This window comes from Cottoperca gobio, chromosome 9 (assembly GCF_900634415.1).
Source record: "Cottoperca gobio chromosome 9, fCotGob3.1, whole genome shotgun sequence".
NCBI classification, from domain to species: Eukaryota; Metazoa; Chordata; class Actinopteri; order Perciformes; family Bovichtidae; genus Cottoperca; species Cottoperca gobio.
In genome coordinates this window covers 19,534,875-19,558,822 of record NC_041363.1, presented here as the reverse complement: position 1 = coordinate 19,558,822, position 23,948 = coordinate 19,534,875, and the positions used below count along the sequence as shown (strand labels likewise).

The 23,948-nt window shown below is 45.3% G+C and overlaps 1 protein-coding gene, 1 long non-coding RNA gene and 1 pseudogene across 2 annotated transcripts; 2 read left to right on the top strand and 1 right to left on the bottom strand.

Moving 5' to 3' along the window:
• The first annotated feature begins 459 nt into the window (after positions 1–459).
• LOC115013817 (UDP-glucuronosyltransferase 2A2-like) lies at positions 460–3,546 on the top strand (annotated as a pseudogene).
• Positions 3,547–5,460: 1,914 nt separating this feature from the next.
• Positions 5,461–23,340, top strand: LOC115013112 (UDP-glucuronosyltransferase 2A1-like). Its single transcript, XM_029439110.1, has 6 exons — positions 5,461–5,500; positions 16,501–16,649; positions 16,807–16,938; positions 17,844–17,931; positions 22,199–22,418; positions 22,739–23,340. Exons 2-6 carry the CDS (start codon positions 16,527–16,529, stop codon positions 23,022–23,024), a joined length of 849 nt encoding a protein of 282 aa, XP_029294970.1. The 5' UTR covers positions 5,461–5,500; positions 16,501–16,526; the 3' UTR covers positions 23,025–23,340.
• LOC115013125 (uncharacterized) lies at positions 14,612–23,022 on the bottom strand. The gene is made up of 3 exons (XR_003832761.1): positions 22,880–23,022; positions 14,860–15,020; positions 14,612–14,750 (listed from the first exon to the last, which is right to left on the bottom strand). It is a non-coding gene; the product is annotated as an uncharacterized LOC115013125 (long non-coding RNA).
• Positions 23,341–23,948: the final 608 nt, after the last annotated feature.

The following is a 23,948-nucleotide window of genomic DNA, read 5'->3' as shown; positions in this document are numbered from 1 at the left end:
AATGACAGCAGATCCTCTTGAGGGCTTTCTTTTTAGAAAGTATGATTGAGCAGCTCAACCAGCATTATGCATCTGTTCGCTGTGGAGAGATGGAGTGATGTACATAACAGTAACTCAAATCTGGGAATTGTAAATCTGTTATTACTATTGTGGATTTCTGGTACGGATTAGTAACTTTTTTTTTTTTTTAATACTGACTGAACTTTACAGCCATTACCTTTTACCTCTGACCTCTTGTTTTGTAATGTCCCGTTAGCTTGTGTGTCTTGCAGCACAAAGAGGAGCTACGAGCTAGAGTTCAGCTTTGTTTAGTTAATCATTATTTTTCTAGGAGCACCTTTGAAAAAGGATCAGGCCACAGAGCCCTGACAAACAGGTACCATGAAGCCGGAGCAGCGTCTCTCTGTTTGCGTCCTGCTGCTACTTTGTGCGACATGGAGCGCAAATGGAGGGAACATTTTGGTGTGGTACACTGAATGGCAGCCACTGGATTAACATGAAGCCTGTGCTAGAGACGCTGATCGACAGAGGACACCAGATGAAGGTTCTGGTCCCGAGCACGTCGATGTTCATGAACGCCAGTGAGCCTTCTCGCTTTGGCTACGAACCCTTCAATGTCTCCGTCTCAATGAAGACCATGGAGGAGCTTTTTGAGGAGCTCCTTCAGTTCTCCATATATGACATGCATCATATGAACTACTTGCAGATTTACATCAGATTCATTGATCTGATGAAGCTCAAGCTGCAGCACACTTTGAAGTTTATGGACGGTGTGCTGAAATCAGAAACCATCATGTAGAAGCTGAGGGAGGGAAACTATGACCTTCTCCTGGCTGACCCCATCTTCACCGGCGGTGACTTAGTAGCAGATATTTTGGGCATTCCCCCGGTCTTCTCCCTGCGCTTTTCCATAGCCCATAACTTGGAGAGATACTGTGCTCAGCTCCCTGCTCCACCTTCCTTCGTCCCCGGTGCTGCAAGCAAACTGACCGACAAGATGGACTTATCAGAGAGAGTGTGGAACTTCCTCTTCTACGCACTGCAGGACATTGTGATGGACCACGTTTTTTGGAAAGAATTCGATAAATATTACTCCGAAGTCAAAGGTGGGCAACTAGGATACAAAAACCTTTGTGTAACAACATGTTTTTTAAGTCAAGCCAATTTTATTTATATAGTGCCAAACACAGCAGAAGTTATGTAATGCCACTTTTCATATAGCGCAGGTCTAGACTTTACCCTTTACTTTAGCAAGACCCAACATTCCCCCATGAGCAAGCACTAGTGTGACAGCAACAAGGAAAAACTTCCCTTCAACAGGAAGAAACCTCAAAGACAGAACCAGGCTCTGGGTGAGCAGCCATCTGCCTCGACCTGTTTATGGACCACATGAAGCACAATGATGATTTAATTGCACTGGATTCCTTGCAATACTTTTATATCCAATCACTTCTGACACTTTGATATTTTAAGTAAATACAATTTGGATTTTTGGACATGCTGCGACAGACCGCTGTTTCCACTGCTGGGCCGCGACAGTCCCCTGTTCCTGCTGCCGGACCTCTACAGACCTCCGTTCCTGCTGCCGGACCACCACAGACCTCCGTTCCCACTGCCGGACCTCCGCAGACCCCAGTCCCTGCGTTCTCCTGGCCCCTCGAGACTCCAGTCCCTGCGTTCTCCTGGTTCCTCGAGACCCCAGCCCCTGTGCTCCCTCTGTCCCTCGAGACCCCAGCCCCTGTGCTCCCTCTGTCCCTAGAGACCCCAGCCCCTGTGCTCCCTCCGTTCCTCGAGACCCCAGCCCCTGTTCTCCTGTTGTCCCTCGAGACCCCAGCCCCTGTTCTCCCTGAGTCCCTCGAGATCCCAGCCCCTGTTTTCCCTCAGTCCCTCGAGACCCCAGCCCCTGTTCTCCCGTTGTCCCCCGAGACCCCAGCCCCTGTGCTGCTTTTGCCCCCCAAGACCCCAGCCCCTGTGCTCCCTCTGTCCCTCAAGACCCCAGCCCCTGTGCTTCCTGTAATCCCTTCGCCTCCCCAGACCCCGGAGGTCCCTTCTCTCCTCTCGATGTCCCTTCGCTCCCCTCTCCTCTCGATGTCCCTTCGCTCTCCTCTCGATGTCCCTTCGCTCCCCTCTCCTCTCAATGTCCCTTCGCTCTCCTCTCGATGTCTCTTCGCTCTCCTCTCGATGTCCCTTCGCTCCCCTCTCCTCTCGAGGTCCCTTCGCTCCCCTTATTTTACATTTTGAGTTTGTATTTTTATAATTCAACTTTCAACAGGAAGTTATAAAATATTTGTGCCTTCAGATGTCGTTCAAACGGCAACTTTGGGATGCCACTACCAACTTAACGAGAATAATATGTTTTTCCAAAACAGCGTGCCTGCAGCTGTTTCACCAACATCCACAATTTGTTTCTCATGCTGTGGGAATTTATTGTATTTACTTTGTGCATTACATTTTGAGACAACAGTGTCCAACAGCACACAAAAAAATTAAAAGAATCAAGGGTTGTTAAGTTTACATAGCGATTGCTTTGAGGATACTTTGCTTAGCTTAGCTTCCACTCACAAACCTTTACATATGTTCAGTATATGTTTATAGTTCATACAGAGGTCAAAAGATGGAGAAAGTAATGCATGTTTCATGATTATTGATCAGGTCACCCCAAGACCAGAGCTTTCATCACCCATGGTGGCGCAAATGGGATTTATGAAGCCATCTACCACGGCGTTCCCATGGTGGGCATCCCCATGTTCGCTGACCAGCCAGGCAACATGGTCCATATTAAGGCTAAGGGCGCTGCGGTTACTGTAGACTTGAACTTCATGAAGACTGAGGACCTTAGAGATGTAGTCGATGCTGTCATTGATGAGAAATCGTAAGTTCTTTTGCTTATCTGAACTTGGTCTGTTTTAATATATAGAAAAAAGGTATAGAAAGGTGATTGCCTTTTTAGAGAGCTCACATTAGTAATACAGAACAAAGATTGACGACATGCCATAAAAGGAGCCCTGGTGTAATGCAGTATGTCAGTGCAATTAACACCACAGAGTTTCAAGGTCACAAAGAAATGACAAAATCATTGGATGGCTTTTTCCCTTATATAGCAGCTTTCCTGTTTGATATTTAACTTTTAAAATACATGAAACAAAATAATTCAACCTCTTTTATCCCCATTCATGGTAAATCAAAGAAAAGAAAAGTGTATATATAAAAACAATACAGAGCACATTAATCCACATTTTCCCCTGTACGTCCACATTCACAGGTACAAGGAGAATGCCATGAGGCTGTCCAGTATCTACCACGACAGACCAATGAGTCCTCTGGATGAGGCGGTATTCTGGATCGAGTTCACCATGAGAAACAAAGGAGCCGAGCACCTGAGGGTCCAGGCCCATGAGCTCACCTGGTACCAGTATCACAACCTGGATGTTGTGGCCTTCCTCCTCGCCAGCGTTGTTCTTCGTACTCCTCTTCATCAAGACCTGCAGTTTCTGCTTCCAGAGGTGCTGTGGCAGAAAGGGAAAGATGAAGAGAAAGGCAGAGTAACTGACTAGATTGAAATGTAGCTGTTGAGGAACTGAGGATGAAAAAATAACCTGGTTGCTCAGCGGTTTTCTTGTTCGTCTAAATAATGTAACGTAACCACGATGCCTTAGATTGTGATTTGTGGTTTAGCACCAGCAATCAACACAACGTTGATACAATTAAGGTAAACAAATTTTAAAAAGACTTTCAAAAAACATCACTTATTATTTTGAAACTCCAAACGATTTATTGTATTGTATGTGAACATTTTTCTTGTTTGGTCCTTCATGTATCACCAGTAATTACTTCAATTGCTGACAGGTGTCCACTAATTTGCATAACCAAACTGGAAAACAATTGGACAATAAACACTGAATGTTCATTAGCTTGAGTTTGGAAGAAAAGACACAAAAGGGATTTCACTCTGTTCATTTCATTTTCTAACGACACTACAATAATGTTTTTAGTTAATTTTTAATTCTGTCAATTAGCCAAAGTTATATTGTCTTCATTAAAACCTTGTGACTTTTGTGCTACCTAAAATTTCTGCTGTCAGTGCCGGCCTGAGGTATAAGCAAACTAAGCGGCTGTTTAGGGCCCCCTGGCAACCAGAGGGCCCGAGTGCTTTAAATGTCCCACAAGAGAGCTTGACAGAGCGAGGCGGCCCTTTACGCTCACTACGCAAATTAAGACAGGGCCTGACAAAAGTGAGAGTGAAATAAAACTATTTTGTACGTTTGAAAACGCCAACGGGCACTAGCGTTTATAAACTGCAGCTCGGAAAAGACAACTGTCTCACATGTGAATATGTGGTCATATGGTCGTCAGCATAATGAAATTCATACAGCAACATCTGTGGGGACCAGTCCAGGCAAAATATGGGTGAGATGGCACTCTTCATATGCACACATACTTACAAGACAATGATTATCTAGTCTCTCAGTCAAGGTTTAGTTACAACTTTGGACTAATGCAAGATGGAAAGCGATGGAGTGACATTGACTATTGATTAAATATTTAATTTAAATGTTTAATTAGCTGGGCATACTGGGCAATATGCATCTCTCTCAGTTAATAACCATTCATGCAATACATAGTATTTTATATTTGAAAATGTATATAGGAGATCTGGGGGAGCCAGTTTGAATGGGCCTGATGCAGCTGATAAAGAATTAATAATAGTATAGCACCTGTAAAATGTACATGTTGTCCTATTAGGTTGGTCAGTCAGGGAGATGCTGGATCAACAGCCAGTACAAGCACAGACTCAGTTGAGCCACATCCAGCCAGTCAATGCTCAGTGTTATATTTGATTATTTTCTACATTTTCTTATTTCTGTTAACAGGTCACCTATCTAACAGTTAGATAGAAAGAGTTCTATTCATAAATATTGTTTCTTTATAACTCAGTTCCGTATGGGTCTACTTATTCTTAGACCTACTGATATAGCAAACTGTTTTAAAGGAGGGAGGATTATAGTGGGAGGACTGGGGTGTCAGGTGGGACTGTGTGGCAACGTCAAATGATTTACACAGCTCACTGGTATCCAGGTGCTCCACCTGGCACTGTTAATGGTAAATAACATATACACAGGGATCTGATGGTGTGAGAAGTAAACACTAAAACATGTGGGATGTTGTTAAAGCATAAAACTATGGTTGACTCAGCTTTCTTGGAAAACTCCTTTCCCATAGTGGTAATTACACTGCTCCTTACAGATTGGTTTGCCAGTTCGGCTCTCATCCTCGAGTGCCTTAAGCAACAAAACAGAAAAAGCACATCAGAGTGAAATCTGCTGAGAAGAGAAACCCTTACTCAAGTACACAATAGGTCGAGTGTGCCCCCTAGTGTTGAAATATGAGAACATTATATAATTGTCTTTTCAGGAAGTATGATGTTATCACTTACCTTAACTTTTTTTTCCAGCAAAAAGATCAGCACAACCAGCATTATGCAGCTGTTCAACGTGGAGAGGTAATACAGATGTATAGATGTGGAGTCAAATACATAACAGTAACTCAAATCTGGGGATTCTAAATCTGTATTTACTTTCCGTTTGTGGATTTCTGGTACGGATTAGTAACTTAGTTATTTTTAATACTGACTGAACTTTACAGCCATTACCTTTTACTTCTGACCACTTGCTTTTGATTGTTTCTGTTATCTTGTGTGCCATGCAGCACAAAGAGGAGCTACGAGCCAGAGTTCAGCTTTGTTTAGTTAATTATTATTTCTTTTAAAAAGGATCAGGCCACAGAAACCGGACAAACAGGCACCACGAAGCCCGAGTAGCGTCTCTCTGTTTGCGTCCTGCTGCTACTTTGTGCGGCATTCCTGGGTAGTCCTTTAATGCTCAGGCAGCACAGGCCAAGCTAATAGTACAATACAGATAGGCTGTTATAGAAGAAAGAAAGTGTGGATGTTTGTTGTTCAAAGGAAGACAGCTAAAGTATGAAATAATTGACGAGTGCATATTGAATCTTTTATTGTTCGGTGGCTGATAGCAACGGGAGTTTTTGGTTGGATTGATTTGGATGTCTGTTAATTCTCAGACAGCACAGCCAATAGTGTAAAACAAAAAGACAGTATAAGCGATATTGGAAAAAGATTCAAGGTGTGGACGTTTGTTGTTTGAAGAAAGACGAAGTAAGTTTGAAGAAAGCTGGAGCTTTAAAAGTCAGGTTTGGTCACTGACACACATATCCGTATGACAGAAACGTATGCCGGCACATACGAAATATCGGCAATAGGTTGATATAAATTAAGGGTATATTGTGATCGTTTGAAGGACGCAGACGTTACGCCAAACACGCCAGACAGCTCCGTATGGCAGAAACATGCTGGTGTATAATAAAATTAGCTCAAAATGTGTCAGAGTCCAAATACGTCCAACTTTTCCACAGCGGTGTTGTAGCTGATGTATATATAACGAATACATAACAAATTATTATACGTATGTCAAACATTGATAGCGTATCACTTACCTATTTAAAACGTATGAGAGCGTCTGGCCAACGGAGCTGGAAAAGTGCCATCTAGTTCACGTCATGCTGATGCTGGAGAACGGCTAAAATGCTGAACGCTAGCTGTACTGTAGAAATACGTTTAATAAGTTTAATAAGTAGGCTTCATTATCGATTCAAACTTACATTTAAAAATACAAAGTATATCTCAGGGAAACTCAACCATAGATTAATACATTTTAAATGCATTTGTAATTACTTAAATAGGAGGTGCAGCTATGATGTACATTATCACATTTGTCTTATTGTGCCACCTCCTGGTCATAGACCAGTATAACAACAATACAAACATTTTATAAACTGTTTAATGCAGGTTTGTTTTTGGCTTTCAGTTTGTTTTATTCTCTTTGGTCTGTTTTTATTGTAAAGCGCCTCTCTGGGAACCATCACCTTATCGTGGTGGAGAGGTTTGTGTGTCCCTATGAACCTGAGAGCTGTGTTGTCTGGAGCCTAGTGCTCCTGGTAGGGTCTCCCAAGGCAAATTGGTCTCAGGTGAGGGGCCAGACTAAGAATGGTTCAAAACGACTTCATGAAAGAAAGGAAAAGGAAAGGAGAGACCCTGCCCGGAGGAAGCCCGGGGCCCCCGTCTGGAGCCAGGCCCAGAGGGAGGGCCCGACAGCAAGCGCCTGGTGGCCGGGTTTGCCACGGAGCCCGGTCGGGCACAGCCCGAAGAAGCTACGTGGTGCCTCCCATCCATCCATCCTGTGGGCCCACCACTCATGGGAAAAACCGCTGGGGTCGGATGCGCTGTCACATGGGTGGCAGTGATGGTCAGGGACCTCGACGGACCAGACCCGGGCAGCAGAGGCTGGCTCTGGGGACGTGGAACGTCACCTCTCTGTGGGGGAAGGAGCCAGAACTAGTGCGGGAGGTGGATCGCTACCAGTTGGATCTGGTGGGGCTTACCTCCACGCACAGTCTTGGCTCTGGAACCGTACTCCTGGATAGGGGTTGGACTCTATTCTTCTCCGGAGTTGCCCAAGGTGTGAGGCGTCGGGCCGGGGTGGGGATACTCACTAGCCCCCGGCTGAGCGCCGCTACGTTGGAGTTTATCCCGGTGGACGAGAGGGTCGCCTCCCTACGCCTTCGGGTTATGGGGGGGAAAACTCTGACTGTTGTTTGTGCCTATGCCCCAAACCGCAGTTCTGAGTATTCGGCCTTCTTGGAGACCCTGAATGGAGCCCTGCAGGGGGCTCCAGTAGGGGACTCCGTAGTCTTGCTGGGAGACTTCAACGCACACGTGGAAAACGATGGAGACACCTGGAGAGGCGTGATTGGGAGGAAGGGCCTCCCTGATCTAAACCCGAACGGTCGTTTGTTGTTGGACTTCTGTGCTAGCCATGGAATGGCCATAACAAACACCATGTTCGAACATAAGGATGCTCATAAGTGCACGTGGTACCAGAGCACCCTAGGCCAAAGGTCAATGATCGATTTCGTAATCGTATCATCTGACCTGAGGCCGCATGTTTTGGACACTCGGGTGAAGAGAGGGGCGGAGCTGTCGACTGATCACCATCTGGTGGTGAGTTCGATCAAGGGGTGGGGGAAGACTCTGGACAGACCTGGTAAACCCAAACGGGTAGTGCGGGTGAACTGGGAACGTCTGGAGGAAGCCCCTGTCCTGGGGATCTTTAACTCACACCTCCGGCGGAGCTTTTCAGCCATCCCTGTGGAGGTTGGGGGCATTGAACCTGAGTGGGCGATGTTCAAAACCTCTATTGCTGAAGCTGCGGTGATGAGCTGTGGTCTCAAGGTCTTAGGTGCCTCAAGGGGCGGTAACCCTCGAACACCGTGGTGGACCCCGGTGGTCAGGGAAGCCGTCCGACTGAAGAAGGAGTCCTTCCGGGTTATGTTATCCGGGAGGACTCCGGAAACAGTTGCAGGGTATCGAAGGACTAGAAGGGCGGCAGCTTCTGCCGTGTCAGAGGCAAAGCAGCGGGTGTGGGAGAAGTTCGGAGAAGCTATGGAGAAGGACTTTCGATCGACACCAAGGTGCTTCTGGAAAACCATCCGGCACCTCAGGAGGGGGAAGCGAGGAACCATCCAAGCTGTGTACAGCAAGGGTGGGACCCTGCTGACTTCAACTGAGAAGGTTATCGGCCGGTGGAAGGAGCACTTTGAGGAACTCCTGAATCCAACTAACACGCCCTCTATGGTTGAGGCAGAGCTGGAAGCTGATGGGGGATCATCGTCAATTTCCCTGATGGAAGTCACTGAGGTAGTCAAACAACTCCACAGGGGCAAAGCCGCAGGGGTTGATGAGATCCGTCCAGAAATTCTGAAGGCTTTGGGTGTTGAGGGGCTGTCTTGGTTGACACGCCTCGTCAACATTGCGTGGAAGTCTGGGACAGTGCCTAGGGGTTGGCAGACCGGGGTGGTGGTTCCCCTATTTAAAAAGGGGGACCAGAGAGTGTGTGCCAACTACAGGGGTATCACACTTCTCAGCCTCCCTGGTAAAGTCTACTCCAAGGTACTGGAAAGGAGGGTTCGGCCGGTAGTCGAACCTCTGATTGAAGAGGAACAATGCGGATTCCGTCCTGGTCGTGGAACAACGGACCAACTCTTCACTCTCGCAAGGATCCTGGAGGGGGCCTGGGAGTACGCCCATCCAGTCTACATGTGTTTTGTGGATCTGGAGAAGGCGTATGACCGGGTCCCCCGGGTGATACTGTGGGAGGTGCTGCGGGAGTATGGGGTGAGGGGGTCACTTTTGAGGGCTATCCAATCCCTGTACGCCCAAAGCGAGAGTTGTGTCCGGATACTCGGCAGTAAGTCGGACTCGTTTCCCGTGAATGTTGGCCTCCGCCAGGGCTGCGCTTTATCACCAATCCTGTTCGTGATTTTCGTGGATAGGATATCGAGGCGTAGTCGTGGAGGAGAGGGGTTGCAGTTCGGTGACCTGAGGATCTCATCGCTGCTCTTTGCAGATGATGTGGTCCTTATGGCATCATCGGTCTGTGACCTTCAACAGTCACTGGATCGGTTCGCAGCCGAGTGTGCAGTGGTTGGGATGAGGATCAGCACCTCCAAATCTGAGGCCATGGCTCTCAGCAGGAAACCGGTGGATTGCCTACTCCGGGTAGGGAATGAGCCATTACCCCAAGTGAAGGAGTTCAAGTACCTCGGGGTCTTGTTCGCGAGTGAGGGGACAATGGAGCGAGAGATTGGCCGGAGAATCGGAGCAGCGGGGGCGGTATTACAGTCACTTTACCGCACCGTTGTGACGAAAAGAGAGCTGAGCCAGAAGGCAAAGCTCTCAATCTACCGGTCGATCTTCGTTCCTACCCTCACCTATGGTCATGAAGGCTGGGTCATGACCGAAAGAACGAGATCACGGGTACAAGCGGCCGAAATGGGTTTTCTCAGACGGGTGGCTGGCGTCTCCCTTAGAGATAGGGTGAGAAGCTCAGCCATCCGTGAGAGACTCGGAGTAGAGCCGCTGCTCCTTTACGTTGAAAGGAGCCAGTTGAGGTGGTTCGGTCATCTAGTAAGGATGCCCCCTGGGCGCCTCCCTAAGGAGGTGTTCCAGGCACGTCCAGCTGGGAGGAGACCCCGGGGAAGACCCAGGACTCGGTGGAGAGATTATATCTCCTCACTGGCCTGGGAACGCCTCAGGATCCCCCAGTCGGAGCTGGAGGATGTGGCCCGGAGAAGGGAAGATTGGGGTTCCTTACTGGAGCTGCTGCCCCCGCGACCCGATCCCGGATAAGCGGTAGACGATGGATGGATGGATGGATAAAAGCGTTGATATTGTAGTATTGTAAATATTTTGCTTACAGTCTTAAAAACAAAGATTGTCATAGTATGCAGACTCTGCACTCTGTTCCTCTCCGCCTTTGACCCGCGGGTCAGTCGCGTATACGTGTCGAAGACGTTTTCTTGGCCTAAAGCCCTCCAAAAAAGAGACGGCTCGAATCCCACCTTACCCAAACAAACTTCCCATATTTGATTCTGAATATTTTGTTACAGCATGTGTACATAATACAAAACAATTACATTTAACATCTTAAAACGTTTTAAGTTTAATCACAGATTTTGGACAAATCATGTGTCACTAATCTTTTAGGATGATAATATAAGAACTTATGATTTAAAGGTTACACATAATAATAATAATAATAATAATAATAATAATAATAATAATAATAATAATAATAATAATAAGTAAGATAATTATAGTTTATTTGTATAGCAGTTATACGTCACATAAAACCAAAGAATTAAGAAACATCCTTTAAATAATTATGCATATAAGATATACTAATTTCCAAATAATGCCAGTTTTACTCAACAACAAAAGATGTTTATTGTACAGATGTATAACATTACAGCTGAGCATATGAAAATAAATTATTTAATTCTCCATCAATATTACTTCCTCTATTAAGTAAAGACAGTCACAGTGATACTTACAAGATATGTTATTGAAAAACTGCTGAATTCTGAAATTAAAACATAAAAAATCAAACCTCAAAATATTAAGGCGGTGATGCCTTCTATATGGCACCACCGCAAGCTCAATCAACAGACTCCAACTGGTCCAGAACTCCGCCGCCCGACTCCTCACACACACCAAATCTTGGCATCCACATCACCCCAGTCCTCAAAGAACTCCACTGGCTACCTGTCTCCCTCCGAATCAATTACAAACTCCTGGTCCTCACTTACAAAGCCCTCCACCACCTAGCCCCCTCCTATCTCACTGACCTCATCTCCCCTTACCAACCCCCGCGGTCCCTCAGATCCACCTCAGCTGGTCTCCTTTCCACCCCCAAATCCAAGCTGCGCAGCACCCAGGGCAACACCCAGGCTCTGGAACTCCCTCCCCCAAGACAAGGTCCCGCCACAAGACGCACCTCTTCTCAAGTATCATTTGCTAGCCCCCTGTTAACCGTATTATTATTATTATTATTATTATTATTATTATTATTATTATTATTATTATTATTATTATTTTCCTTTTCTCTTTCCCTTTCTTCACTCGTCCTAACTTCCTAAAGAATTAAAATAGTATAAAATAACATTGGAATTCATGCCTGCTCTGCTGTGAGAAGTATGAAATATCTCTGTCAAATATCCACCCTTGTTTCCCCTTCTCCTTTCCTTACTTTAAATGATGAGAAAACCATTTCTTCACTTGATTTTTCATCAACGCCAAGCAGGTCCATCAAGAAGCAAACAACACAAAACTCACTAATTAAACTAAAACGCGTTATGGTAAATAGTATTAAAATAAAAAATATGAAATGTATGAAATCATTTAAATTAGTTTAAAGTGGCACCATTAAAAGGCTAAGATAAAAATATATAAAATATCACCATTAAAAGGCTAAAGTAAAAAGATATAAAATATCACTATTAAAAGGCTAAAGTAAAAAGATATGTTTTTAGTTTACTTTTGAAGATATTGAGCGAGCTTGCCTCCCTAATGTCTGCAGGTAAAGTGTTCCATAGCTTTGGTGCACAATTGATAAAGGCTGCATCCCCAATTTTCTTTTGGACGTTTCTGGGAACATTTAATAAACCAGTAGTGGATGATCGTAATGTTCTTGGTGGCACATAGTTTATTAGAGAGTTGTCAGTGTAAATTGGTGCGGTTCCGTTTAGGGCTTTGTATACAAGAAGGAGGACCTTAAAGTCAATTCTAAAAGTTACTGGAAGCCAGTGTAGAGTGGCTAACACTGGACTGATGTGGTCTCTCCTCTTGGTTCTAGTCAGTAGCCTCGCTGCAGCGTTTTGGATGAGCTGAAGTCTCTCTGTTGTTTTTTTTGGGAGGCCGGTAAAGAGTGCATTACAGTAATCGAGTCGGCTTGAGATAAAAGCATGGATTAGTTTTTCAGCATCCTTTTGATTTATAAATTATCTGATTTTAGCTATATTTCTAAGGTGGAAGTTTTTGTCACTTTGTTTATGTGGTATTTAAAGCTTAGATCTGAGTCTATGATAACACCAAGACTTGTAACTTCAGGTTTAATCAAAGGAGTAAGTTTCCCCATGTTATTCAGCACCATCTCTCTTTTTGTTACAGGACCTAGTAGGTAGATGGTGTAGAGGACATGATTTTCTAGGAGCCACCAGAACAGTTTCCCCTTGTACTTACCGAACTGCAGCACATACTACCGACACATCCCCTCCCCGCTGTGAGAGAATTATTCCTCACAAGCTCATGTCTCTGAGGAGGAGACTTGTCCTGAAATGGTAAAAGTTAAGGGAGTTAAGCTCTACTACTCCCGGCTCCCGTCCGCGAGAGGCCTGAGTTCGACTCCCAGACGTGGAAGACATAAACTTAGTGAAAAGACTGCATGATAACTGAGAATTGTTGAACGAAGACCTTGATACAACAGCTCCTCACCGCAGCTTCAGCAATAGAGGTTTCGAACATCGCCCAATCAGGTTCAATGCCCCCACAGGGATGTCTGAAAAGCTCCGCCGGAGGTGTGAGTTGAAGCTCTTCCGGACAGGGGCTTCCTCCAGACGTTCCCAGTTCACCCGCACTACCCGTTTACCAGGTCTGTCCAATCTTGCCCCACCCCTTGATCCAACTCACCACCAGATGGTGATCAGTTGACAGCTCCGCCCCTCTCTTCACCCGAGTGATGATGATCGATTTTGTGATCGTATTATCTGATCTGAGGCTGCTCAGATCACAAAATCGATCATTGACCTTTGGCCTAGGGTACACTTATGAGCATCCTTATGTTTGAACATAGTGTTTGTTATGGCCATTCCATAAGTAACACAGAAGTCCAACAACAAACAACCGTTCAGCTTTAGATCAGGGAGGCCGAGGTGAAGTTCAACGTAGCGGCGCTCAGTATTATAATCAGTATAACCTGTATTTTCCTATCAGAGCACCAGGCTCCAGACAACACAGCTCTCAGGTTCATAGGGACACACAAACCTCTCCACCACGGCAAGGTGATGGTTCCCGGAGAGGCATTATGATAATAACGTGTAATATTCAATCACGTGTGACATTCAATATACTCCATCTGGTTTATGACAGCACAGTACGTTGTATGCACAGTAGGTTTGAAGGCCATAGGAAAAGTGCTGAGCATATAGGAGGAAAAAGAAGGCCCCCCCAAGTTAACCCATAAATGATAGATTTATGAGACAATCAGCATATAGCGAAGGAGAAAAGGGAGTGACATGCGCCTGTAGAGAGGGCATATGACAGAGCTAGACTACAGATGACAACCCAGTGAGCACCCCTCACACAGGCTAGATAAGCCTTATGTATGGAGATGTCATGTGGACACAGGTTTTAGATCAAAAGAGAATGGGAAAAACACAGTCCCTTGATTTCTTTTCAGGAGACTAAGATGATGGGAAATGGATGACCTTTTAGCCTCAGTATCGTCATAGAGGTGTGGGCAAAGGTGTATAAGAGGAGAGCACAGAACTTTAGAATTTAGTGTTTACAGCCGGCTGTAACATCGGGTGAATTCTTATTTTCATATAAGAATAAACTCTATTGTATCTTCTTTTGAATCTGTTATAACTTTAAGACTAGACCAGAACTTCAATAGCTTATTAGATCTAAAGTGTTCGTGGAAGAGATCCAGACTTCACTTCTGGCCCGGAGAAAAGATACCGGCGGTGACTTAGTAGCAGATATTTTGGACATTCTCCTGGTCTTCTCCCTGCGCTTTTCCAAAGCCCATAACTTGGAGAGACAGTGTGCTCAGCTCCCTGCTCCACCTTCCTTTGTCCCCGGTGCTATGAGCAAACTGACCGACAAGATGGACTTCTCAGAGAGAGTGTGGAACTTCCTCTTCTATGCACTGCAGGACACCAGTAGGTCCACACAATAAAGCTGTGCGTAACGGTACGATCAAGACAGAAGGGAGGTGGGACTCAATTGCACGACACAGAGGCAGATAAATGTTGAATGGAAGTGGTCTTTACTGAAAACTTTGCAGTTGCTATGGTACACGCATAGACAGTTGAACATACAAAGTATCAAAGGGTAATCCAGGAGCAGAGTCGGGTCACGGAAACAGGTTTGGTACACGGGCAGATACTCAGCGTAACAGCACAGCAGACAAGGATCAGGCAAAGACAGAATCGAGTCACGGAAACAAGGTCGAGGAAGTCGGGGAATCAAACACTTGGGAAACAGGAAGACGGGACTAATGCTGGAACTCCCATGACTCCCTCACAACAGCTGTAGTGGGTCTCCACTCCACCTGGCACTGATGAGATTAAAAATGTATACAATTATCTGATGGTATAAACTGTACAATAAACACTTTGAAACATTTTGGATACTTTAAAAAAGAAATGAAACAATGGTATACTCACCTTTCTTTGTAACTCCTTTCCCATAGTGGTAATTACACTCCTCTTTACGGATGTGTTTGGCTCACAGAGTACGTAGCCCCACAATGACAGCAGATCCTCTTGAGGGCTTTCTTTTTAGAAAGTATGATTGAGCAGCTCAATCAGCATTATGCATCTGTTCGCTGTGGAGAGATAGAGTGATGTACATAACAGTAACTCAAATCTGGGAATTGTAAATCTGTTATTACTATTGTGGATTTCTGGTACGGATTAGTAACTTTTTTTTTTTTTTTAATACTGACTTTACAGCCATTACCTTTTACCTCTGACCTCTTGTTTTGTAATGTCCCGTTAGCTTGTGTGTCTTGCAGCACAAAGAGGAGCTACGAGCTAGAGTTCAGCTTTGTTTAGTTAATCATTATTTTTCTAGGAGCACCTTTGAAAAAGGATCAGGCCACAGAGCCCTGACAAACAGGTACCATGAAGCCGGAGCAGCGTCTCTCTGTTTGCGTCCTGCTGCTACTTTGTGCGACATGGAGCACAAATGGAGGGAACATTTTGGTGTGGTACACTGAAGGCAGCCACTGGATTAACATGAAGCCTGTGCTGGAGACGCTGATCGACAGAGGACACAAGGTGAAGGTTTTGGTCCCGAGCACGTCGATGTTCATGAACGCCAGTGAGCCTTCTCGCTTTGGCTACGAACCCTTCAATGTCTCAGTCTCAATGGAGACCATGGAGGAGTTTTTTGAGGAGCTCCTTCAGTTCTCCATATATGACATGCATCATATGAACTACTTACAGATTTACATCAGATTCATTGATCTAATGAAGCTCAATCTGCAGCACACTTTGAAGTTTATGGATGGTGTGCTGAAATCAGAAACCATCATGAAGAAGCTGAAGGAGGGAAACTATGACCTTCTCCTGGCTGACCCCATCTTCCCCGGCAGTGACTTAGTAGCAGATATTTTGGGCATCCCCATGGTCTTCTCCCTGCGCTTTTCCCTAGCCCATAACTTGGAGAGATACTGTGCTCAGCTCCCTGCTCCACCTTCCTTCGTCCCCGGTGCTGCAAGCAAACTGACCGACAAGATGGACTTATCAGAGAGAGTGTGGAACTTCCTCTTCTACGCACTGCAGGACATTGTGATGAACCACATTTTTTGGAAAGAATTCGATAAATATTACTCCGAAGTCAAAGGTGGGCAACTAGGATACAAAAACCTCTGTGTAACAACATGTTTTTTTAAGTCAAGCCAATTTTATTTATATAGCGCCAAATACAGCAGTAGTTATGTAATGCTGCTTTTCATATAGCACAGTTCTACACTTTACCCTTTACTTTAGCAAGACCCAACATTCCCCCATGAGCAAGCACTAGTGTGACAGCAACAAGGAAAAACTTCCCATTAACAGGAAGCAACCTCAAATACAGAACCAGGCTCTGGGTGAGCAGCCATCTGCCTCAACCTGTTTATGGACCACATGAAGCACAATGATGATTTAATTGCATTGGATTCCTTGCAATGCTTTTATATCCAATCTCTTTTGACACTTTGATATTTTAAGTAAATACAATTTGGATATTAGCCATCTTCTTAATTATTGGCCATACTTTTCAATGAGCGGCTGTCATCCATTACTTTTGCATTGTGACAGGAACACCCACCAGTGCCTGCGAGGTGATGGGTAAAGCAGATATCTGGTTGATGCGAACCTACTGGGATTTTGATTTCCCTCGTCCTTTCCTCCCCAACTTCAAGTTTGTTGGCGGGATCCACTGCAGACCTGCTAAACCTTTACCAGAGGTAGGGCTGTCTCCACTATCACAGACCTTTTAATATCTTACTAACCCTCCACAGTATTCCTGACATGAACCATGAAGAGAATAACCCATTACAATGCTGAGGAAAGAAAAGAAAGTGCTGGTTGGTTTGCATTGAGATAATGTTACTGTTCTTTCAGGATATGGAGGAGTTTGTGCAGAGTTCTGGAGACGCTGGCATCGTGGTCTTCACTTTGGGATCATTCATCAAGAACATTACTGCAGAGAAGGGAAACATGATAGCCTCAGCCCTCGCTCAGATCCCACAAAAGGTCAGAGGACAATCGCTGTGTCAGCTTGAATGAACTTGAATGAGCACAAACTACACCTGTTGTTTTAATGCATGTGTATAGGTCCAGCTTGAATGTGTGATGATATGTAACTAGCAAAAACGTATTATCGATTTGAAGCAAGTTTTAAATGAACAATATGTCATTTCTGCCACTAGGGGGCTGTCAATCAAAAACAATAACAAAAGAGACAGCATAGCGCCAAGTTTGTCAGTTTGTAGTCAGCTTTTCCAAATTGGGATTATTTCATTGTTCATCATTAAAGATATTTTTACCGGGAACCAAATTATCTGCAGAAGTCTCCTCCTCCCCAAATCAAATCTGAAAAGTGTATCGAAAAAAGGGGCTTAAAGCCTTATAAAAGTAAATAAATAATAGTTTCAGGCAGACAACCAAATGAAACGCATGGTTACTTGATTATTGTTGAAAACATTTGGGATAATGTAAGAAAAAAACTCAAAAAAACATATAAACTGGTTTAATCGTTTTTAGACATTAATGTGGAAATGTTACACATATCGATAATTCTCAAATTGGCTTTCATACCATTCTTGGCTTCAATGAAAACAAGTTAATCAGCCTTTGATGAAGTAGAAGGTCAGAAGCAACATGTGATTTACAGTAATTGGGAATAAAGTTATCGTGATATGTCTTTTTTTCTGGTTGAATAAAGATGGGCCAGGGAGTAAGGCAGAAAGAAACAATCAAAAGTGTAAACAAAATATCCCATTTAAGAAGATGTGATGGGAGGGGTGGAGATGGGATTTTCAAAAATAAAATGGCACAGAATCCTATTGGATGGATTGACTAAACCACCAAGTTAATAACCCAAAATCAACCATTTTCCAAGTAAAAGTACTAAAGTTTAGTTATTTTACTGTTTATAGGTGCTGTGGAAATACAGCGGAGAAAAACCAGCAACTCTTGGTGCCAACACCAAACTATACGACTGGATCCCTCAGAATGATCTACTGGGTAAGTTCAGCTTTTATAAAGCATCCGACAGTAATCCTCGAGACTTTTAAATAGAATACGGTATCTACAACATTTTTCATTCATTATTTAGTTTGATAGTACAAAATATTAAAGGAACAGAGTAGAGACAGAAAACACAATAACAATGTTTCGGTGAAGTTTGTTCTTTGGCATGTTAATGCAGAGACGGGATTTTTCAACCATTAATCATTCATAATATGTGTAAATCATAAGCTGTTATTTATCCAGTATGCAAGTAGGTTCACACAATAAACCTGTGTCCTAATTACATACTATACAATAATCTTATATGTCTCTATTCATCTTTGTAGTACACTGTACTGAAGTTATTTTACATTTTGAGTTTGTATTTTTATAATTCAACTTTCAACAGGAAGTTATAAAATATTTGTGCCTTCAGATGTCGTTCAAACTGCAACTTTGGGATGCCACTACCAATTTAACGAGAATAATATGTTTTTCCAAAACAGCATGCCTTCAGCTGTTTCACCAACATCCACAATTTCTTTCTAGTGCTGTGGGCATTTATTGCTACTATTTGTTTACTTTGTGCATTACATTTTGACCTCTCTGGGAACCATCACCTTATCGTGGTGGAGAGGTTTGTGTGTCCCTATGAACCTGAGAGCTCTGTTGTCTGGAGCCTAGTGCTCCTGGTAGGGTCTCCCAAGGCAAATTGGTCACAGGCGAGGGGCCAGACTAATAATGGTTCAAAAACGACTTCATGAAAAAAAGGGAAAGGAAAGGAGAGACCCTGCCCGGAGGAAGCCCGGGGCCCCTGTCTGGAGCCAGGCCCAGAGGGAGGGCCCGACTGCGAGTGCCTGGTGGCCGGGTTTGCCACGGAGCCCAGTCAGGCACAGCCCGAAGAAGCTACATGGTGCCTCCCATCCATCCTGTGGGCCCACCACTCATGGGAAAAACCGCTGGGGTCGGATGCGCTGTCACACGGGTGGCAGTGATGGTCAGGGACCTCGACGGACCAGACCCGGGCAGCAGAGGCTGGCTCTGGGGACGTGGAACGTCACTTCTCTGTGGGGGAAGGAGCTGGAACTAGTGCGGGAGGTGGAACGCTACCAGTTGGATCTGGTGGGGCTTACCTCTACGCACAGTCTTGACTCTGGAACCATACTCCTGGATAGGGGTTGGACTCTATTCTTCTCCGGAGTTGCCCAAGGTGTGAGGCGTTGGGCCGGGGTGGGGATACTCAATAGCCCCCGGCTGAGCGCCGCTACGTTGAAGTTTAACCCGGTGGACGAGAGGGTCGCCTCCCTACGCCTTCGGGTTATGGGGGGGGAAACTTTGACTGTTGTTTGTGCCTATGCCCCAAACCGCAGTTCTGAGTATTCGGCCTTCTTGGAGACCCTGAATGGAGCCCTGCAGGGGGCTCCAGTAGGGGACTCCGTAGTCTTGCTGGGAGACTTCAACGCACACGTGGGAAATGATGGAGACACCTGGAGAGGCGTGATTGGGAGGAAGGGCCTTCCTGATCTAAACCCGAACGGTCATTTGTTGTTGGACTTCTGTGCTGGTCATGGAATGGCCATAACAAACACCATGTTCGAACATAAGGATGCTCATAAGTGCACGTGGTACCAGAGCACCCTAGGCCAAAGGTCAATGATCGAATTTGTAATCGTATCATCTGATCTGAGGCCACATGTTTTGGACACTCGGGTGAAGAGAGGGGCGGAGCTGTCGACTGATCACCATCTGGTGGTGAGTTGGATCAAGGGGTGGGGGAAGACTCTGGACAGACTTGGTAAACCCAAAAGGGTAGTGCGGGTGAACTGGGAACGTCTGGAGGAAGCCCCTGTCCTGGGGATCTTCAACTCACACCTCCGGAGGAGCTTTTCAGACATCCCTGTGGAGGTTGGGGGCACTGAACCTGAGTGGGCGATGTTCAAAACCTCTATTGCTGAAGCTGCGGTGATGAGCTGTGGTCTCAAGGTCTTAGGTGCCTCAAGGGGCGGTAACCCTCGAACACCGTGGTGGACCCCGGTGGTCTGGGAAGCCGTCCGACTGAAGAAGGAGTCCTTCCGGGTTATGTTATCCGGGAGGACTCTGGAAACAGTTGCAGGGTACCGAAGGAATAGAAGGGCGGCAGCCTCTGCCATGTCAGTGGCAAAGCAGCGGGTGTGGGAGAAGTTCAGAGAAGCTATGGAGAAGGACTTTCGGTCGGCACCAAGGTGCTTCTGGAAAACCATCCGGCACCCCAGGAGGGGGAAGCGAGGAACCATCCAAGTTGTGTACAGCAAGGGTGGAACCCTGCTGACTTTGACTGAGAAGGTTATCGGCCGGTGGTAGGAGCACTTTGAGGAACTCCTGAATCCGACTAACACGCCCTCTATGGTAGAGGCAGAGCTGGAAGCTGATGGGGGATCATCGTCAATTGTCACTGAGGTAGTCAAACAACTCCACAGGGGCAAAGCCGCAGGGGTTGATGAGATCCGTTCAGAAATTCTGAAGGCTTTGGGTGTTGAGGGGCTGTCTTGGTTGGCATGCCTCGTCAACATTGCGTGGAAGTCTGGGACAGTGCCTAGGGGTTGGCAACCCGGGGTGGTGGTTCCCCTATTTAAAAAGCGGGACCAGAGAGTGTATGCCAACTACAGGGGTATCACACTTCTCAGCCTCCCTGGTAAAGTCTACTCCAAGGTACTGGAAAGGAGGGTTCGGCCGGTAGTTGAACCTCTGATTGAAGAGGAACAATGCGGATTCCGTCCTGGTCCTTGAACAACTGACCAACTCTTCACTCTCGCAAGGATCCTGGAGGGGGCCTGGGAGTACCCCCATCCGGTCTACATGTGTTTTGTGGATCTGGAGAAGGCGTATGACCGGGTCCCCCGGGTGATACTGTGGGAGGTGCTGCGAGAGTATGGGGTGAGGGGGTCACTTCTGAGGGCCATCCAATCCCTGTACGCCCAAAGCGAGAGTTGTGTCCTGATACTCGGCAGTAAGTCGGACTCGTTCCCAGTGAATGTTGGCACCGCCAGGGCTGCGCTTTATCACCAATCCTGTTCGTGATTTTCATGGATAGGATATTGAGGCGTAGTCGTGGAGGAGAGGGGTTGCAGTTCGATGACCTGAAGATCTCATCGCTGCTCTTTGCAGATGATGTGGTCCTTTTGGCATCATCGGTCTGTGACCTTCAACAGTCACTGGATCGGTTTGCAGCCGAGTGTGAAGCGGTTGAAATACCTCAAAATCTGAGGCCATGGCTCTCAGCAGGAAACCGGTGGATTGCCTACTCTGGGTAGGGAATGAGCCTTTACCCCAAGTGAAGGAGATCAAGTACCTCGGGGTCTTGTTCGCGAGTGAGGGGACGATGGAGCGAGAGATTGGCCAGAGAATCGGTGCAGCGGGGGCGGTACTACAGTCACTTTACCGCACCGTTGTGACGAAAAGAGAGCTGAGCCAGAAGACAAAGCTCTCAATATACCAGTCGATCTTCGTTCCTACCCTCACCTATGATTATGAAGGCTGGGTCATGACTGAAAGAACGAGATCACGGGTACAAGCAGACGAAATGGGTTTTCTCAGACGGGTGGCTGGCGTCTCCCTTAGAGATAGGGTGAGAAGCTCAGCCATCCGTGAGAGACTCGGAGTAGAGCCGCTGCTCCTTTACGTTGAAAGGAGCCAGTTGAGGTGGTTCGGGCATCTAGTAAGGATGCCACCTGGGCGCCTCCCTAGGGAGGTGTTCAAGGCACGTCCAGCTAAGATCCCCCAGTCGGAGCCGGAGGATGTGGCCTGTAGAAGGGAAGATTGGGGTTCCTTACTGGAACTGCTGCCCCCGCGACCCGATCCCGGATAAGCGGTAGATTATGGATGGATGGATGGATGACATTTTGAGACAACAGTGTCCAACAGCACACTAAAAAATAAAAAGAATCAAGGGTTGTTAAGTTTACATCGTGATTGCTTTGAGCATACTTTGTCACTTTTTAAGTGTGAATACCATACATACTCAAAACTTATTTGGATTTGGTAGGTTTATGTAATTGGGACACAGCTTATGTCTGACTTGGACCAATAATGACAAAGTGTCTAAAAGTTGTACAAAAAGCACATATCCTTGAGGTAAGGGCTTGTGTGCATGATCGTCGTTTTCTGCAGTTTTTCCAAAATCTCTTTGGGATCTGATCTTGCCAGCTTCCACTCACAAACCTTTACATATGTTCAGTATATGTTTATAGTTCATACAGAGGTCAAAAGATGAAGAAAGTAATGTATGTTTCATGATTTTGATCAGGTCACCCCAAGACCAGAGCTTTCATCACCCATGGTGGCGCAAATGGGATTTATGAAGCCATCTACCATGGCGTTCCCATGGTAGGCATCCCCATGTTCGGTGACCAGCCAGACAACATGGTCCATATTAAGGCTAAGGGCGCTGCGGTTACTGTAGACTTGAACTTCATGAAGACTGAGGACCTTAGAGATGCAGTCGATGCTGTCATCAATGAGAAATCGTAAGTCCTTTTTAGAGAGCTCACATTAGTAATACAGAACAAAGATTGACGACATGCCATCAAAGGAGTCCTGGTGTAATGCAGTATGTCAGTGCAATTAACCCACAGAGTTTCAAGATCACAAAGAAATGACAAAATCATTGGATGGCTTTTTCCCTTATATAGCAGCTTTCCTGTTTGATATTTAACTTTTAAATATATGAAACAAAAAAAACAACTCTTTTTATCCCCAGTCTTGGTAAGCAAAAGAAAAACAAAGTATAAAATAAAAAAACATAGCGTATTAATCCACATTTTCCCCTTTACGTCCACATTCACAGGTACAAGGAGAATGCTATGAGGCTGTCCAGTATCTACCACGACAGACCAATGAGTCCTCGGGATGAGGCGGTATTCTGGATCGAGTTCACCATGAGAAACAAAGGAGTCGAGCACCTGAGGGTGCAGGCCCATGAGCTCACCTGGTACCAGTATCACAGCCTGGATGTCCTGGCCTTCCTCCTCGCCATAGTTCTGTTTTTCTTACTCCTCTTCATCAAGACCTGCAGTTTCTGCTTCCGGAGGTGCTGTGGCAAAAAGGGAAAGATGAAGAGAAAGGCAGAGTAACTGACTGGATTGAAATGTAGCTGGTGAAGAACTGAGGATGAAAAAATAACCTGGTTGTTCAGCGGTTTTCTTGTTCGTCTAAATAATGTAACGTAACCACGATGCCTTAGATTGTGATGTGTAGTTTAGCACCAGAAATCAACACAACGTTGACACAATTAAGGTAAATACATTTTAAAAAGACTTTCAAAAAACATCACTTTATTATTTTGAAACTCCAAACGATTTTATTGTATTGTATGTGAACATTTTTCTTGTTTGGTACTTCATGTATCACCAGTAATTACTTCAATTGCTGACAGGTGTCCACTAATTTGCATAACCAAACTGGAAAACAATTGGACAATAAACACTGAATGTTCATTAGCTTGAGTTTGGAAGAAGAAAAGACACAAAAGGGATTTCACTTTTGATTTCTAACGACACTACAATAATGTTCTTAATTAATTTTTAATTCTGTCAATTAGCCAAAGTTATATTGTCTTCATTAAAACCTTGTGACTTTTGTGCTAACTAAAATTTCTGCTGTCAGTGCCGGCCTGAGGTATAAGCAAACTAAGCGGCTGTTTAGGGCCCCCTGGCAACCAGAGGGCCTGAGTGCTTTTAATGTCCCACAAGAGAGCTTGACAGAGCAAATTATGACAGGGCCTGACAAAAGTGAGAGTGAAATAAAACTATTTTGTACGTTTGAAAACGCCAACGGCACTAGTGTTTATAAACTGCAGCTCAGAAAAGATAACCGTCTCACATGTGAATATGTGGTCATATGGTCGTCAGCATAATGAAATTCATACAGCAACATCTGTGGGGACCAGTCCAGACAAAATATGGGTGAGATGGCACTCTTCATATGCACACATACTTACAAGACAATGATTATCTATTCTCTAAGTCAAGGTTTAGTTACAACTTTGGACTAATGCA

What these genes read in the sequence shown, in the direction of transcription:
- LOC115013112 (XM_029439110.1), top strand. Translation starts at nt 16,527, where the DNA reads ATGGGTAAAGCAGATATCTGGTTGATGCGAACCTACTGGGATTTTGAT. An exon ending in CTGCTAAACCTTTACCAGAG is followed by an intron (nt 16,650 to 16,806) that starts GTAGGGCTGTCT and finishes CTGTTCTTTCAG; the next exon opens with GATATGGAGGAGTTTGTGCA. An exon ending in TCGCTCAGATCCCACAAAAG is followed by an intron (nt 16,939 to 17,843) that starts GTCAGAGGACAA and finishes TACTGTTTATAG; the next exon opens with GTGCTGTGGAAATACAGCGG.